The sequence below is a fragment of the Periplaneta americana genome, chromosome 7 (assembly GCF_040183065.1).
Source record: "Periplaneta americana isolate PAMFEO1 chromosome 7, P.americana_PAMFEO1_priV1, whole genome shotgun sequence".
Lineage (NCBI taxonomy): Eukaryota > Metazoa > Arthropoda > Insecta > Blattodea > Blattidae > Periplaneta > Periplaneta americana.
In genome coordinates this window covers 167549668-167569223 of record NC_091123.1, presented here as the reverse complement: position 1 = coordinate 167569223, position 19556 = coordinate 167549668, and the positions used below count along the sequence as shown (strand labels likewise).

The window sequence follows — 19556 nt, the reverse complement described above, 5'->3', positions numbered from 1 at the left end:
CTTACGTACTGTAAATTCAATCTTCACTTCTGCCCGATCCGAAAAGATAAAATTACTCAGACATACTATCTACTGTCCGTCCAAATGGTTATGTCGCAGGGTCATAGAAAGGGGGGGGAATCATGTGACAGTTAATTACTTAATGAGGCCCTTTTATTTACGTTATTTTAAAAACGTTGTATGGGTATAATATTACCTAGACGTCCAATTCCTAACAGAAATTAATGTTCTCAGAAAAGAGCTAAGACAGCCCAGCCGCTTGCATTTACAGAGAGGCTAATAGAAGCAGGTGGGGGAAACCGGGATGCAACGTAGGCAAATGGACGACAGTACCTGTGCGAAAATAATGCAATATTGAAAGCTCTTTCGTCACTGGAAAACGCGAACTTATTTTTGGAACGTACTGTTTACTATGACTGTAAGGTTACTATGACTGTATATGCGGTCTTGGATCTGTGTGGAGGACGGTTGAACATCATTAGTGGAAGGGATGGGAGTGAAGTATATTCAAAAATTCAGGTACAATAAAAATTGAAGTAAAAATAAAATGATGTCCCTGTATAAGTAGGGGAGATCCGGGCAAAACGAATAACCCGGGCAATGAGAATAATGCCTATTAGAAACGCCAACAGGTAGCGCTTTCTGCTAGGTTGGGGAAGAATCCCAACCAGATTTTGCTGCTGGAACTGACTTGTCGTCATTCTAGCTAGTAAGAGAAGAAGTCAGCGTGTGTTTAAAGAAAATTGACTGTTTTCTTAAAATATTTCCATATGAGAGAAATATATGTACAACATGCAGTCACAGTTTACTATATACAGTCGCGAAGCTCAATATGTAGTAAAATTGCAAACATGGGTAGTTGCCCACCACTAGGATCGCTACTATCGCCTCATCACCGCAGATCTCTCTCCTAGTAGACAACAAAATAGTTACACTTTCGTTGTGTTCTTTTGGAAAAATTAACATCTTCCTTCCATGATTGAAATATTAAATGCATAAAGTTAATTTATTATTTTAATGAAGTATATTAAATTGCACCTTAAACTCGAAGATACCTGCAAGAAATAGGTTAATATTATTTTTGTTTGTGAAAAACGAACTGAAATTTACTATAATCGCTTCACTCATTCAAGATTATAGTGATAATTAACTATGAAACCAATAAATACTGTATTAATTTTCATTTCCCTTTACAACAATAATAATGGAAATATGAATTAATGGAGTAACTTACGTGTACCGGTACTTGTAGTGTAGGCTTACGTCGTTAACAAAGTGGGATGAGGTTAAGCAATAATAATCACACCAGAATTGGAAATAAAACGTGATCAATAAATTTTATTGTAACAGACTTTTTGTACGTCTCTAGTAAAGTAACAAATAAAAATAACAACAAAATTAACAGCTATAATTAAAAACACATCCTTTGAAAAAAAAAAAAAGTAAGCCTAAGCAATAATAATCCCACCAGAATTGAAAATAAAACGTGATCAATAAATTTCATTAAACCAAACTTAATTTTTCTACGTCTCTAGTAAAATATTATTATTCCAATTATTATATTTTAGCCATTAACATTTTCATTACAACCAATAACGAACATTTCACAAGCATCAATGTGAAATACGCAACGAGCTAGCACTCGATGGAAATACGACACAGTCCAAAGTCGACCGTGGACAGTCTATTGTTTCTAGTAGCTAACCGCTTGGAGCGCTTTATCACGAGATTTGCAAAAAATCACCTCAAGCTTCGCGACTGTATATAGTAGACTGTGATGCAGTACTGCAGAAACTCTTTGTTATGTGATAGTAATATATAGGCGATAGAATTAGTTCTAAAATGCCGTACTTACGAAGAAGGTTATTGACGTTTATGTTTGTATAACCTTAAATGAAAAGCGAAGTGGCGTCTGCGGGCAAAGTGAATAGGGCAAAGTGGATAACTTATCCACTATATAAGTGTCAGCTGTGTTTTTGTATATATTTGTCTATTGTAATAAAGCGTGTTAGATCATTTTACATAGTGGAGGCATTAAGCCACACTAATTAAATTATAAATCAGCAACACTGATCTTAATTTTTACTTAAAAAGGTCGTAATGTGTTTTCGGATGATTTAATTTTTCAAGAGGAAGACGGAGCAAGCCAAATGGTCGGAAGAAGACATGAAGAAAGCACTTGAAGAAATAAAATCTTCCAATCATTAGTTCTGCTATCTGACCATACAACCATAATGTGTTTGTTGATGAAGAGTTTGCTCCAGATGAACTTACAGATCGCCCACTTGAGACAGAAATCAGCGAAATGACAGCTGACTCAGATTTAACAAATTCTGCGGTGCCAGCTTCTTCAGCGGCTGAAGAAACAGTTAATGCTCACTCAGAATCAACCACTTCTGTGATGTCGGCATCTTCAGAGATTGACGAAATATTCAATACATCAATTACACGCATTATCATCGTGTTTATGTGTTGATTTATTTTTATTATCAGTGAATAGAAATTAAATAGAAAGATGAAAATATTATTGGGATATTCACTTTGTCCGGGTTAATTATTCGCTTTGCCCGGAACTATATTTTCTTTCTCAAATCATATCACTGTCCGTAGGTACGAGAAACGAATTGCTATTTTGTAGATATGTGGACAACATGTGTCACAACCAAAGTCATGAAGTTTTTATTTCGGGAGCACCAAAATATAGCCTGTGGCATTGTTTATTCTTAGCTTATCCGCTTTGCCCGGGTTTCCCCTACTATACTCGTACATTCTAATGTAAATGTTGCATATCAAAAAATTTGGATTGCGGTCCGGGATTCCGCGGAAAAAAATAGTTGCCATGACTTAGTAAGTGGCCCTCGTATATATACAAATGTAAAATTGTAATAATACCAGTATTATAACAAAAATGACAGCATAATCTTAGTGATAGCTGAACTTACCTTCATGTCAAATCCTGAAGGACTGAGCCATTCGAAAAGGAAGATGGTGAACGTGGCTGCTTGAATAGCCACGACACCCACTAGCATCCAAGATGCGGTGTCAAAAGGTTCTGAAAGCAAAAGAAAATGATTTGTGAAAAATTTATTGACAATGAAAGCAAGTCGAAATGGCACACGAGTTATGTAGATTCTCAGCATTGAGTTAAAAAAAAAGTATATCGTCTTTCGTAAGTCCGTGAAACATTTTAGAAATTCACCACAAATAAACTAAGCAAGGAATAATTTTATTGCAATAAAAATTGTTATACCGATAGGACGAAAAACTCTCCAAGTTTTGTTAGGAAAGAGCCTGTGATAATTACATATTTTCAACAAGACGGCCGTTCAGCTCATTTCCATAATGATGTACAAGGCCATTTCAACACAAATTTATCACAACGTTGGATAGGACATTGAGGACAAGAAGATGACGCCTTAATGCGGTGGCCACCCAAATCACCGAATTTAACAACTTGCGATTTTTTCTTGTGGAGATTTGCGAAGGACATTGTTTTTGTACCCCTACTTCCCGCTAACCTTCAGACACTTCGCGACCGTATCATCACGGCTGTGGCACTGATCGATCGTGATATGCTGACACGCGTGTGGGTATGGGGACCCATTCCGGGAACCGAGGCGAAACAAAAAGAGGTAGAATTTCAATTGCTTATTGTAACAGAGTTTTGAGCCACAGCTGAATGCTACTGCTATTAGTAGTTAGGCCATGAACCAATGTAATCTGTGTGACCACGACCATTGACGTCACCAAATACCTTACTATAATAATTTACCGGACAGCTGTATACTAGTAGCATTGACGTGAGTGCGAAATATCGCGGACCTGACATCTAGCGGAGCGGCGTGGAATTACGTCCACAAATACAAATAACAACATAGCGGGATTCGGACTGTTGTTTAAAACGTGAGGTACTAATGTGGAATAATATACGAGACACTTAAGAAATGTTGAATAGTATTTAATGTAACATTATTTTATATCAAAGTTGCATATTATGAGAATATTGCATACTTCATATTATTTTCCGTAATTAATTCTGTTGCCGGGAGGAAAAAGGTCTTAATACAATTTTTTTTGTGAAAATGAGATTTTTATATATTCTGAAAGCGGAAAGAAATCTCTACAATTTGGTAAAACGGTTAAAGTCAAATAAGAATCCTGGCTGGATTTATAGACCGTTATCAAATGTCCTAAGTACTTTTGAATGGAGCACACACATAACAAAGGACTTAAGAATATTTAATACTTTATTCCTTACAAATATCACATGTTTACTTTCCATGCTTCCCTATTAAAAAGGTCTAACTTGTATTTTAGCCATTTTATCACATACTGATGCCCTTTCCTTTTAAAACTTTAAGCACCAGGTAAACAGTTCTATATTATTTAAGACCTATTTTGCATTCCTAATAATTTACATTTCCCATATATTTTGACATGAAAAAGGTCTTATGTTTAAATAGTCCCTTCTACTCAGTTTGGATTGTAGTCTTAAAAGGGCTTAAGTGCAGCTATTTTTGAAAATAATCAAGAAAATTGTTAAATGAGCAACATTACCTATTTTAGAAGAAATATAAACAAATAATATCCAGGAAAACCTCTTACTTAAAAGAACTCTATAATTGACACCAATTTCAATCTTTCTACTGCTCTCCTGAAAAGTATAAAATTTTTACTTAAGGTATATGTACACCTTTACATACAAAAAAATTTGTTTTGCATAATTTTGCTCTGTAAAATTTTTGTGCAATTGAGAATGGTACCAGAAAGAGAATGAAGTGAACAAATCCCTTGAAATTATGTCTAAATTGTTTATAAAAATTATTTTGTTTATAATTTTGACATACAACTTCAAACATGATAGATAATGCAGTTTTTAATATAGAGCCACATTTTTTCACTGTTCTATAGCTAAAACTATTCTTTAGTGCCTGACATAGAGCTATTTTTTATTTTCATTTACATTAATTAAATATTACCATATATGTAACTTATACTAATATTTTATGTTCCATATATCATGTAAAAATTCACAGATATTATTAACTCTATTAATGTTATTTTACTCATTGTCAGACACTAGGCGACATTTCAAGCTTCAAAATGACACCAATATCGTCTTGGTATCACCATATTTGAATGAGATATCATGTTTGAAAGAATTAAATATTCTAAAATTACTATTTACAGGAAATGAACCACAAACTTTCAGAGCCTAGAAGACTGCATCATCATAATGTGACTCCTTAAGCAGCTTCATGTCGGTCCAGTTTCAGCTTCTTTCTGCCTCTCAAATACCTCCTCCTTGTTTTAACTTCAGATGTTGAATGTTTTTTTTTGTCCTTATTTTCCATTGATGCAACAAATTCTGCGATGGTGTTTGTACCAGGGTTTATGCCCATCCTACTCAAAATTTTATTTTCTACTTTTGGGCTCTTATTAAAATGACGTACAATATCACTGACACACAAATTTACAGTTTTATGACTAACAGTAAAAGATTACAAATTACTTCATTATGTAAAAATGTGTTTTCAATCTAATGATCATGCCCTAATATCTATGCATTTATTTTGGGACTGACTAGAAGAAGTTTATTTTACAAGCAATGCTGGACGAGGGGAGTGACTGCTACGAGGATCACTCCAAAAGTAATCCACAATATTTATTTAAAAATTACATTTTTATCCTACAGCTTTGCTATTTTCATATAATGTAGATTTATCCTTCAGGAATAATACGCCACTTTTCCACATAATCCCCGCACCTTTCAACTGCCTTACGCCACCTTGGAATGAGGGCCTGTATACCTGCACGATAAAAGTCTGAACCAACACGTCTGAGCCACTCTTTAGTAGCGTGCACGAGGTAGTCATCATCTTCAAACCTCGTTCCTTCAGTTTACCAAAGAGATGGTAATCGCATGGCGCCAGGTCAGGACTGTAAAGCGGATATTTCAGTGTTGTCCAACCACGTTTTCTGACCTGGTGTGTGGTATTGTGACTGACATGTTGCCATGCGTTGTCGTGCAATAGCAGAACATTCTGCATCTCCCGATGTGGTTGAACATGACTCAGTCGAGCTTGAAGTTTCTTGAGAGATGTCACATATACATCAGAATTAATGGTGGTTCCGTGTGGCATAATGTCCACAAGCAAGAGTCCTTTTGAATTGAAAAACATAGTAGCCATAACATTTCCTGTCAAAGACGCAGTTTTGAATTTCTTTTCTTCAGTGAATTTGCATGATGCCACTCCATTGTCTGGCTCTTTATCTCCGATCAAAATCGTGGAGCCATATTTCATCTCCTGTTACAATTCTTGCAAGAAATTCATCTCCTCCATTCTCATACTGGTCCAAAAGTTCTCTGCACACTGCTTTTCTGGTTTCTTAGTGGGCTTCTGTTAACATCCTCGGAACCCACCTGGCACAAATCTTTTTAACCCCAACTGTTTCAATACTCTGCACACAATTGCTTCTTCTATTCAAACTTGGAGTATCCCGAATAATGGCGTGGCCTCTTTCACAAGATAATCTGCTTGCTCACCGACTAACAGTACTATGATCAACAGCTGCATCTCCATATAGCTTTTTTCAACCTCTTGTGAATGTTTACCACTGTCTCCTTCTCACAGCACAGGAACTCGATAACAGCACGTTGCTTCTGACGAATGTCAAGTACAGCAGCCATCTTGAAGTGCCATCATGGCGCCACTCACAGGAACGACTTAAATTAAATTTGAATACAAGGGGGAAGGATGTATCTATGATCTCCATAAATTGCAAAGGTTTAGAATAAAAAATAAATTTTAAAGAATGTTGTTCATTACTTTTGGAGTGACCTTCATAGAAGTGACCGTGGCTGATGACGCAGAATTTTGGAAAATGGGACTTGTCTGAAAAACCATAAGGCATAAATCGAAAATTCTTATATCAAATTAAAGGGGAGAAAATTCTCTATTGAAACATTTATATTTTGAAAATTATAATTTTTCATTCATTTTTTGCGTTTTGTAGGTGTACATATACCGTAAGACCTTTTTCGTCCCGGCCACAGAATTGTTGCATATTTTTTCTTTGCTTTAGTGAGACAAAATTAAATCTGATATTAATAATAAATTTACAATAACGCTTTATATACCTATTGCTGACAACTGCAAAGATAAAAATGGTAGTAATCTGATGCTTGTAATAATTAGTAAAGGCATGTGGACAACAATAAAACTTAATTAGCTAAAACCTTAAAATGTTCAATATATTTTAACTTCTACTCATTTATTATGCCTAAATAAAAAGCACGTTTCATGATCCCACAGAAATCAAAAGTATGGTTTGAAGCAGTTTGTAATGCTGTAATTGTAGCAATTATAAACAGCACATATACACCCTGACATTTCAACATAGCACTAATTAATAAAACTATTTACTAGCCCAGCAACAATATACATTGCAGTGAATTACAACTTGTTTCGCAGGTTTCAGCTGTCGCCTAGGTAGCAGCACCAGCGTCGTTCGCGCGCAGAACTGCAAGCTGTCCGCATTATTATAGTAAGGTATTTGATATCACCTCCGTTCGCTACGAGTATGAGGATGCCGATGTTAAACAGTCTGTTGGATCCATAGTGTTATTAAAAATATTAATTGCAATAAATTTTAATAACACTATGGATACAACATCTGTGTAAACAGTCTTTTTTTAGGTAATAGTTTAAGAACTACTTTTTTCCATAGTCGAAAGCAAAATGTAGTTCCGAAGAGTAGATTTAATTGCACGTATTTCGACGCACGATTGGAACACTGAAAAGTCGTGCCACAATTTCACCACCGCGAAGGCATCAAAATTCACAGATTTAAATATGTCCATGCTCATAAACATTTCATCGTGATCGGTCGACATATTGCCTTCAAGTTAAACCGCAACAGGTGACGGGCTGTCCATTGGAAGCTCTGCGCAATTGTGGACGGCGTGAATTGAAGCCTTTGTCAATATGAACATTGTACTGTACTGCACTGCACATGTTTTGTTGGTTTTCATGACGAGCATGAAATGCTAATATTCCCCAAACAATTTCTCGACGTAAATAAAGTAATGAAAAAGCGTGACGGATAATGTAATAATTGTGTATTACGCTGCATGTGAGGTATAAATACTCAAATAAATTTATTTATTTATTTACTTATTCATTTAATCATTTATTTAATTACTTATTTATTCATTTATTCATTTGTTCATTTGTTTATTTGTTTATTTATTTGCTTATTTATTCATTTATTCATTTAATCATTTATTTATTTACTTATTTATTCATTTGTTCATTTGTTTATGTGTTTATTTATTTGCTTATTTATTCATTTAATCATTTATTTATTTACTTATTTATTCATTTGTTCATTTGTTTATTTGTTTATTTATTTATTTACTTATTTATTCATTTATTCGTTTAATCATTTATTTATTTACTTATTTATTCATTTGTTCATTTGTTTATTTCTTTATTTATTTATTTACTTATTTATACAATTAATCATTTATTTATTTACTTATTTAGTCATTTGTTCATTTGTTTATTTCTTTATTTATTTATTTACTTATTTATTCAATTAATCATTTATTTATTTACTTATTTATTCATTTGTTTATTTGTTTATTTGTTTACTTGTTTATTTATTTATTCATTTATTCGTTTAATCATTTATTTATTTACTTATTTATTCATTTGTTCATTTATTTATTTCTTTATTTATTTATTTACTTATTTATTCAATTAATAATTTATTTATTTACTTATTCATTCATTTGTTTATTTGTTTACTTGTTTATTTATTTACTTATTTATTAATTTATTCATTTAATCATTTATTTACTTATGTATTCATTTGTTCATTTGTTTATTTGTTTATTTATTTCTTTACTTATTTATTCATTTATTCATTTAATCATTTATTTACTTATTTATTCATTTGTTCATTTGTTTATTTGTTTACTTGTTTATTTATTTACTTATTTATTCATTTATTCGTTTAATCATTTATTTATTTACTTATTTATTCATTTATTCATTTGTTCATTTTTTATTTATTTATTTATTTATTTATTTAATCATTTATTTATTTACTTATTTATTCATTTATTCATGTGTTTATTTGTTTATTTGTTTCTTGTTTATTTATTTACTTATTTATTTAATTAATCATTTATTTATTTACTTATTTATTCATTTATTCATGTGTTTATTTGTTTATTTGTTTCTTGTTTATTTATTTACTTATTTATTTAATTAATCATTTATTTATTTACTTATTTATTCATTTATTCATGTGTTTATTTGTTTCTTGTTTATTTATTTACTTATTTATTTATTTATTTATTTATTCATTTAATCATTTATTTACTTACTTATGTATTCATTTGTTCATTTGTTTATTTGTTTATTTATTTACTTATTTATTAATTTATTCATTTAATCATTTATTTACTTATTTATGTATTCATTTGTTCATTTGTTTATTTGTTTATTTATTTATTTATTCATTTAATCATTTATTTACTTATTTATGTATTCATTTGTTCATTTGTTTATTTGTTTACTTGTTTATTTATTTACTTATTTATTCATTTAATCATTTATTTATTTACTTATTTATTCATTTATTCATTTAATCATTTATTTATTTACTTATTTATTCATTTGTTCATTTGTTTATTTGTTTACTTGTTTATTCATTCATTCATTTATTCATTCATTCAGTCATTTATTTATTTATTTATTTATTTATTTATTTATTTATTTATTTAACCTGGTACAGATAAGGCATTAGGCCTTGTCTTCCCCTCTACCAGAGGATTACAACTATAATATTACGAATACAATTACAATTATAATTACAATTTATATTAAATTTACAAATACAATACAAATCAAAGTACTAAAATATTAACTGATTAATAAAGGCTAGGCATTTTATTGTAGAAGCTAAGAACAAAGAAAGATTTTTTATTTAAGTAAAAATTATACCTACTCTACGCAGTAAGAAAATGCTTATTGAGTTTGTTTTTGAACACTGTTAAATTCCGACAGTCTCTGATGTCATTGGGTAGGGTATTCCACAAGCGCGAGAGCGATATTGTGTATGATGATGAATACGATGATGTCTTATGTGTTGGTATGGTTAGTATGCGGCTATTTTGCGTGCGTGTGAAGAGATTACGATATGATGACAGGTAACTGAAACGGGAGGCAAGGTAGGTAGGTGTAGAGGTGTGAAGGACTTGGAAAAGGAGAACAAGAGAATGAAAATTTCTACGTGCGTTAGGCCGTAGCCAGTTTAGAGTTTGGAAGGATGGGGTAATGTGGTCAGCGCGACGGACATCGCAGACGAAGCGAACACAAGAATTATGAACATGTTGTAATTTTTGCGACTGGTTGACATTGAGGTCAGTCGGTAGAAAATCACAATAATCGAAGTGGGGCATTACTAGTGTTTCCACTAGTATTTTCTTGAGTGATAGCGGAAGGAATTTTCGAATGCTGTTTAAGGAATGTAGTATGGAAAGCACTTTTTTGGTAATATGGGTTACTTGGTTATTCCAGTTTAAATGCGTACGAAGTAAACTCCAAGGTTTTTAACACAGGAAGCAAATGGATTTATTGTGACCTTTTTTTTTACTGGAAGAGCAGGAGTAATATTGCATAATAGACGCTGATGTCCCACTAGGATTGCTTGTGATTTTCTTGCATTGAGATCAAACCAAACTTTCTGGCCCATGCAGATATAGATTCAAGGTTCTCGTTAAGATTGCGTATTGCGTCATTGAGTGAATCAGGGATGAGTCAAATTTAATGTAAGAAACGAAATTTGTTACCAGGAGTTTAAGGAAAAGTGTATATCAACATTAACATCCTGGAGGCACAAAAAACAATATGCACAAGAAGTTTGTAGAGTCTGAAGTATGTCAGAGTTTGCTAACTCTGCAAATCGAAAACCACTGAGAAGGAATAGTTAGTTGTAAGACTAAGTTACAAGAACTCTGGCCACATCAATAATATGTCGAGTGCTTACGCCTTCAATGCTGAAGGAAGGTTCTTCATAATCCAATAGATTCCAAATCTGAATTACTTTAAAGCAAGGTATATTTAACATTAAAACAAACCTATAATAATTCTTGTTGACTGTTGGCCTAAATGTTTTACTTCATCAATAACACTATTAACTTCCTTCACGAGTTAGGAGACGCATCTTCTGGTCTCAAACTTGTGTCTATAGTATGGTATACAGAGTGAACAGTAAGTAATATCATTAATTTCGCGGGGTTATTCTTTGAGATATTTTGAACAAAAAAGTTTAATACAATGTTGCTCGTTTTTGCTACGTTTTCAAGATAAAAATTGTTTTATGTGAAACATTTCATAGAGTATTTTGGGAAAGCCATTCATTGAATTCCAAATATCCTCAGTCACTTTATGAACTATGAAAATTGTATTGAACTATTTTGTTTGAAATATCTCAAAGAAAAACTCCTTGAAATTAATGACATTATTTTCGGTCCACCCTGTATAATACAGAGTGATTCATAAATACCTATAAAAACTTTGTGGGTGTAATGTAGAGGTAAAACTAAAACTAAAATGTTCTATACAACTTTTCCCGCAAATTCTTACTTTCAGAGTTATGATGCAAAATGTCCTATCTTGCTAGGTATTAAAAACATGGACCAATAAAGCCTTCGGATGTGTAATGCTCGCCTACATAGCGACTGCGTTAGATGTTTGTTATTCGTACAGCCCTATTACGTACAGTTGATTTCGACCTGATAAGACTTCGTTTACTGTACGTAGAATTTTACAGACCCCGTTCAACTCATTCCGAACAGTTTCATAGCTATTTTGATGTCACTGCTGTAGTTATGCTACGTTCAGAATTTGAATGGCATAAACGAGCGCCTTCAGACGACCCCAAAGGTAGAATTCTGGTGATCTGGCTGGCCAAGCAACTGGTGTTGCACGATCTATCTTACTGTACACAACTGAAGCCTGCTGAACTAGCGACAAAATGAATGTGTACCTACGGGACGTGGTGACTGTAGGAACTGCAACAGTGCCATGCAACTAAACATGCCTACGTACAGTAAACAAAGTCCTATCAGGTCGGAATCAACTGTAGTGGGGTGTAGGAATAAGAAATATCTACCGCAGTCACTATGTATGCGGACGTGACACAGCCGAAGGCTTTACTGGTGGGAAAAGTTGTATAGAACATTTTAGTTTTATTTTTACCTCTATATTACATCCACAAAGTTTTTACAGGTATTTATGAATCACCCTGTATATTGTGATTATCAATTTATTTAAAATCTGTACTACTTACAACAGGACAGAAGCTCCAATTACAGTAGCTACCAGAGGTCTGCATCGGACATTTTCGCTCGAGCGCCAAGTAGTTCATAGCATAATCCGATAGGTAGCGTACATGCATGCATGATGTCCTCCCCCCTCCCACACACACAGGAGTGATTTTGATTTTGCCACATCTGATAGACGTTATTGGATGTAAATGTAATTATTATAAACGGAGAACACAATCACGATAATTCAAGAACTGTATCAAGTTTTCTAGTAGTAATATAATAATAATAACAATAATAATAATAATAATAATAATAATCTCTAATAATTAGTGTATCAATCTCTGCGTGTGTAACAGTTGTGCAGCATGATTATTCGTTTTATTATATTTTCTGTGACGTTATCTCTGTACTAATATTGTTATTAATCTACTGCTATATCAATAATATTTTGTAAAACGTTTCTACATTGTCGCAGTATATAGGCGGAACACTATGTATGGACCTATCACATTATATTATTTGGTAAATCAAATATTGAATAATTATTAATTAGCAATAATAGCTGTATATCGAAGTTTTTCATACTATTTTATTTATAACTTCATGTTCCTGTTTTGGTACGTTCCATTGACTGTTCCATTAAACGTTTGTCATAAACGCAGAAAATAAAGCCTTATTTTTACCGTGTAAGCAAAACATATGTGTATCTTATCTGTCGCCTTCCATACAAGATAAGACATGTCGGTGAGATGACCTTGTACTGTGCTTCTATTAATTACGAGCGTATCACGACCGATCGTATCTCACTCGAGGGTGCGACATTCGACCGAGTTCAAGCGAGCGATTTAACTCCAATGCAGCACTCTGGTAGCTACATACAGTATGTTCTACACAATATGAAATTACAACTAGAAAGAGAGAGAGGAAACAAAAGGAGGGAAAATAAATGGGAGAAGGAGAGAGAGGGGGGGAACAGAAGAACCACTACTAATGTAGTACTTAAAAAAAACGAAAATAATTTTATAAATTAAATTGTAACATTCAGAAAGTATATTGGAAGTCTCGCCTTTTTTTTAAGCTTTCAGTAATATTATCATCTTATACAGAATAATGGAAAAGTTTAAACCTAAATCGAAAATTTCATATGTTTCATTATAGGCCTATACTGAATATAACCTTAACAAAAATGAATTTCGATGTTATAATGTGGGATCATAATAGTACATTATGCAACGAGCCTATAATGAAGGTAATTAAGAAGTGAGTATGGATATTTATGAAACGAGCGCAAGCGAGTTTCATAATTTTCATACGAGCTTCTTAATTACCATTATAGGCGAGTTTCATACGACTTTTTATGCTGGACCATATTTCTAACTTGATATTATTAATTTTTGAGCAATGTCCCGTATGTTGTGAGATGTGCGCAGGCGCAAAAGTATTGATTTTTTCCGAGGAACAGATGTCCACATTGACCTTGCTAGGCCATAAGAACCTACAGAGATAAGATTGAAATAAAATTAGACATTGAAAAACGAGATGACAAATTGAATTTATTTGAATATTATTTACAATTAACGCTAATTATTATAGTAACAGAACATAACCTTCTGCGACAGTATTGGATTTCCAGCCTCCGTGACTTTTCGCTAATTCTCTTTCGATTGCATATCCGAGAATAATCGATACTTGCGGTTTTATAACGGTAGAAAGCTGACCTGTCATTGGCTGAACAGTTGTAACCTGAGCCGTCATTGGCTGAAAGACCTGACCTTTAATGAGTAGGTGTACTTTAATGACATGCATTAAAGGTCTGCTACCAGGTGTATAATTACTACATTTCGGCATGGTCGAGCATAAAATTATGTGCACATTGCTAATAAATAAAGTCGTATAAAACAAATAATGAACAAATAATACATGTCTAAATGTTTAAAAATGAATAATCATGAAAATAGATTGATTAAGTAACTGAACAGAAGTTTCACGTGATGTATTTTTATATGAACTGTAAAATTAAGTCGATTTCAGTTAGTAAACGTTGGAAACGATTTAATCAAAGTTTGGCTCCGCCAAGTTCCATCACAGGAACAGATGTTATGGACTTACCTAAGAATGCCGTTGGCGAGATGATCCCAGTTCTCTTAGCAACTAAGATGGCGATGCCGGTCTCCATGAAAGGTACGGTGAAGTCCACCACTGCTTCTCTCTCGGAATTAATCATGAGGGATGTCATTACCATATCCGTCTTCCGGTTGACAAGGTCTGCAATCAGACCGTTCCATTTCCCGTTCTGAAAATTAATGAAGTGGCAAGTAATCAGATATCTCTCCTGGACTTATGAACATCACAACTACTAAATCTTATAGATAGCGCCGACAGGCAATTTCTGCAATTTGCAGGCTCAGCACCGACGCACTTCCTCCCTGCGTGTGCCTCCCCAACATCTGCTGGGACGCATTTACAGGGTGTCCACATGAAACCTTTACAACTTCAGATGTAAATAAATTATTGAGACATAATATTGTAGAAGAATATGGTTACAATATCATTCCTAACCTTGAAAACATATCAGTGCTAGCTTTTGCTGATGATTTAGTTCTTATAAGTCTAAATGATAGTGCTGCAAAACATCTGGCAATGTTAGTCAAGAACTCACTCGCAAAAATTGGACTGCAGATTAATACTGATAAAAGTAAAGTCATTTCTCTTCACCGAGGTCAACTCTCTTCTCAGCCATTTAAGTTAACAGATGGATCTGTAATATCCTGTCTGACTTCTAATGAAAATATCAAATATTTGGGAATCACTTTTCATGATCAAATTAAATTTAATCCTACAGAAATTATTAAGAAATTGACAAATAGTCTTAACTAGTGTCATCACCTTTACTCATTCCTGATAAAAAAACTAAACATTTTAAACAAATATATTTGGCCTCAGCTTATCTATCCATTTCAATGTGCACCGTTAAAGAATCTTACATTAAAATTTCTTGATGATATTGATAAACTTATCCGTAGTTCTGTCAAGGAAATCGTTGGCTTACCAACAGATGTACCGGATGTAATGCTATATGCACCTCGAAATTTGAGAGGACTTGGAATTTTTAAAGCACAGTGAGAAGCTTTTCTCCAACATCTTAATGTTTGCAGATTATTAGTTAAAGAGGACAACCCTTATATTAATCAAACTAGGAACCTTCAAGCTGAAATTACTGGCAGCCTTCGCCACTTACCAATTAATGTCAACGATATTGGAACCATTAATCCACGTAACATCCGTAAACAACTTCGTGTCACTTCTTGTAATCAGTGGAACGCATTATCTGGGAAAGGTAAAGGAATTACATTCTACTCTCACTGGAAAAAAGGTAACACCTGGATTAGCAATAAGAAAGATCTATCTTGTGGCCAATGGACCGAGGCCATTAAAATGAGCACCAATGTCGTCGCAGTTAGATCTCTCCCCGGTAGAAGCCTTAGCAATACCCATTGCAGGAGATGCAATGAGCATGAAACGTTACCCCACGTGCTAGGTTCCTGCCCTCAGGGCGAATTACTGCGAATTGACAGACATAACACAGTCCGCTCAATAATTGCTAACAGATTAAGGGAACATGGTGAATACGAAGTATACGAGGAAGTTCAATGTCTTTCTACGGGAGGATCTACACGGCGTGCTGACATCATAATAATTGACAGAGATAAAAAAAATGGTCTCATTCTGACCCCACTGTAAGGTTCGAAAGCAATGAAGATCAACCAAAGCAGGTACATGAAGAGAAACGCGCTATTTACCTTCCATGCTGTGATGACCTCAGTCATAAATATAATATTCAAGATTGGAATGTCATTGGACTTATGTTTGGTGCGCGAGAAACAATTCTCAAATGTACATTGGAGATCCTCAGAAAATTAAAGGTTCCTGAAAAGACTCTTCAGACAACTGCATCAGCCATTTTAAAATCTTCATTGAACATCATCAATCATCATCTCTATTCATCTTCAAAATATTCAATTTATATTATTTATTTTCAATAAATTTTTATCGTTTTGATAGCTACCACATCTTGTCGCAGAATATTCTTTTTTAAAATTTAATTATGTATTCTTTTAACATTAATTTACATTTTCTTTTTTGTTCATTTGAATTGATTAGGATGCCAATATTTAAAATCCAAGATTTGGACGGCTATCTTTTCGATTTGATTGATTAACTAGTTAGCTAGCGAGTACAAATTAAAATTATTAAACAAAAATGTTTCTAGCCACTACCGTAAGAGCCTGGTTCGTGTACGGTGTGGTCTTAGTCAATAATATAACATAAAATTTACAAGGAAAATTTACTAAATACATTAAGTAACTTAATTCAAACCAATAAATAACACACAAGAGCAAAAAAAAAACAAACAAACAAACAAAGAGAAAAAAAGAGAAAAAACACATTTAATATAAATTGACAATCACACAGAAGCCAGTGATATTCAATAAAAACATGAATATAGTCGACAGAAATAACAGGTTAAAAACACACACATTTGTTAATATTAAATATCATGAATAATTTTATAAATTTCTTTTTTAAAAGCTTCAATTTTAAAATATTTCAAATTTGGAAAATGGTTTGTCTTGGGCCGAAACTAGCACCATGTTTAAGAGCTGCACTTATATGGAATTTAGGCTCAATTAATGGGAAAGAAGACTTTTGTCTTCGAGTACGATATTCATGTCGATTAGATTCACGTTTTATTTGATTTCTGTGGTAGTAAGTTAGTAAACTATATTTATACATTTCTTCAATAGTTAATACATTAAAATCTGTACAAATTAAATTTGTTGGGTAATCCATATTTTTTGTCAGACAAATTTTTATTAATCTTCTGTGTAATACAATTAATGGATTAAGTACAGATGATGCTACTCCATCCCAATTTATTATACCATATTCTATTAATGATTGTACCAAAGCTAAAAATATTATTCTCAATGCCTCCTTTAGTGACAAAATTTCGAACTATTATGAATTTATAATTTGTCGTTCTTATATTTGTACACAACCTGTCGGTATATTTTATATGGTATATTTTTAAATATGCTCAGGATAGGGACCAATGGCGGGCTTATGTGAGGGCGGCAATGAACCTGCGGGTTCCTTAAAAGTAAGTAAGTAAGTAAGTAAGTAAGTAAGTAAGTATTGTATTGCATTCATACATTGCTTACAGCTAGAATATGGAACAAGTCAAAAAACTTAATACTATTATAAATTCTTAATTTATAGTCACAGTCTAGATGAAATATATAGGCCTACAGACGATATTTACAATATAGTCTACTAGTACAACACATAGTTTTAGTACCAATTTCATGAAGTGTTATTGAATGTCATGAATTCACCTACAGAATAGAAGGCGTGAGAAATTAGAAACTTCTTTAATTTGACCCTAAATAATTTTATGTTTTGAGTCTCATTTTTTATATCGATAAGGAGGCTATTAAACATTTGTAATGCCATATAACGCACTCCTTTTTGATAGCACGATAGACTTGCCGATGGAGTATGAAAGTCATTTCTTTGACGTGTATTTATGCTATGAACTGTTGAATTAGTTACAAAGTTTTCACGATTACATACGAGGAAGATTATTAATGAAAAGATATACTGACAAGCCATGGCCATTATTTGTAGTTTTTTGAAAATAGTCCTACACCATTCCCTAGATTTGGCACCTGCTATTATTCTAATTACTCTTTTTTATAATAGAAATATACTGTTACTATCCGTGGAATTTCCCCAGAATATTATTCCAAAACTCATTACCGAGTGGAAGTATGCACAGTATATTGTTTTTAAGGTATTGATATTTACTATCTTTTGCATAGGTCTAATAGCAAAAAAGCTGAATTTAGTTTGGGGGTAATTTCTTTAATATGATTTTTCTAAACATAGATACCGGTACTTCCAAATCATGTAATTATACATTTTAGTCCATAATTAAGGCTGTTTTTTTTTCAGAAATTTTGACGCATTTTGCCATTTCAAATAAAATTACTTAGGTATTTCTACTGTAAGTTTTTTGTTCCAATTGAATCTCGTTCTCGACATCACAATGACTTCACGTAGTCCCAACTGTCCCAGCTTCAATACTAGTACGTACGAAACCTTCAAACAGAGCAGAAAAAGTAAAGAAATCCTAGCCTGTTCCCCCACGTCCATCCAACACTCCGCTATCAGTCAAACTGTATCTCCTCCGTCGGGACCTGAACTTCTAGTCTTACTTACAAATGGCTTTTAAGGAACCCGGAGGTTCATTGCCGCCCTCACATAAGCCCGCCATTGGTCCCTATCCTGAGCAAGATTAATCCAGTCTCTACCATCATATCCCACCTCCCTCAAATCCATTTTAATATTATCCTCCCATCTACGTCTCGGCCTCCCCAAAGGTCTTTTGCCCTCTGGCCTCCCCACCAACACTCTATATGCATATCTGGATTCGCCCATACGTGCTACATGCCCTGCCCATCTCAAACGTCTGGATTCAATTGTTCCTAATTGTGTCAGGTGAAGAATGAAATGTGGGCAGTTCTGCGATGTGTAACTTTCTCCATTCTCCTATAACTTTATTCCTCTTAGCCCCAAATATTTTCCTAAGCACCTTATTCTCAAAAACCCTCAATCTCTGTTCCTCTTTCAAAGTGAGAGTCCAAGTTTCACAGCCATACAGAACAACCGGTAATATAAGTGTTTTATAAATTCTAACTTTCAGATTTTTTGACAGCAGACTAGATGACAAAAGCTTCTCAACCGAATAATAACACGAATTTCCCATATTTATTCTGCGTTTAATTTCCTCCCCAGTGTCATTTATTTTTGTTACTGTTGCTCCAAGATATTTGAATTTTTCCACCTCTTCGAAGGACAAGTGTCCAACCTTCATAGTTCCATCTCGAAAACTTCTAGTCTAGTTATTATTATTATTATTATTATTATTATTATTATTATTATTATTATTATTAGTATTATTATTAACATTAAATCCAGACTTTTGAGATGGGCAGGGCATGTAGCACGTATGGGCAAATCCAGAAATGCATATAGAGTGTTAGTTGGGAGGCCGGAGGGAAAAAGACCTTTGAGGAGGCCGAGACGTAGATGGGAAGATAATATTAGAATGAATTTGAGGGAGGGGGGATATGATGATAGAGAATGG

The 19556-nt window shown here is 33.3% G+C and overlaps 1 protein-coding gene across 5 annotated transcripts in view; it reads right to left on the bottom strand.

The window, feature by feature from the left end:
- Positions 1-19556, bottom strand: part of Nmdar2 (NMDA receptor 2) — an 825403-nt gene that overhangs the window by 116935 nt on the left and 688912 nt on the right. For all 5 annotated transcript variants that reach the window (XM_069831779.1, XM_069831775.1, XM_069831778.1 and 2 more), the window contains exons 8-9: positions 14456-14639; positions 2943-3052 (exon numbers count right to left, since the gene is read on the bottom strand). In XM_069831779.1, coding sequence (XP_069687880.1) covers positions 2943-3052; positions 14456-14639 — 294 coding nt within the window. The remainder of the gene's footprint in view (positions 1-2942; positions 3053-14455; positions 14640-19556) is intronic.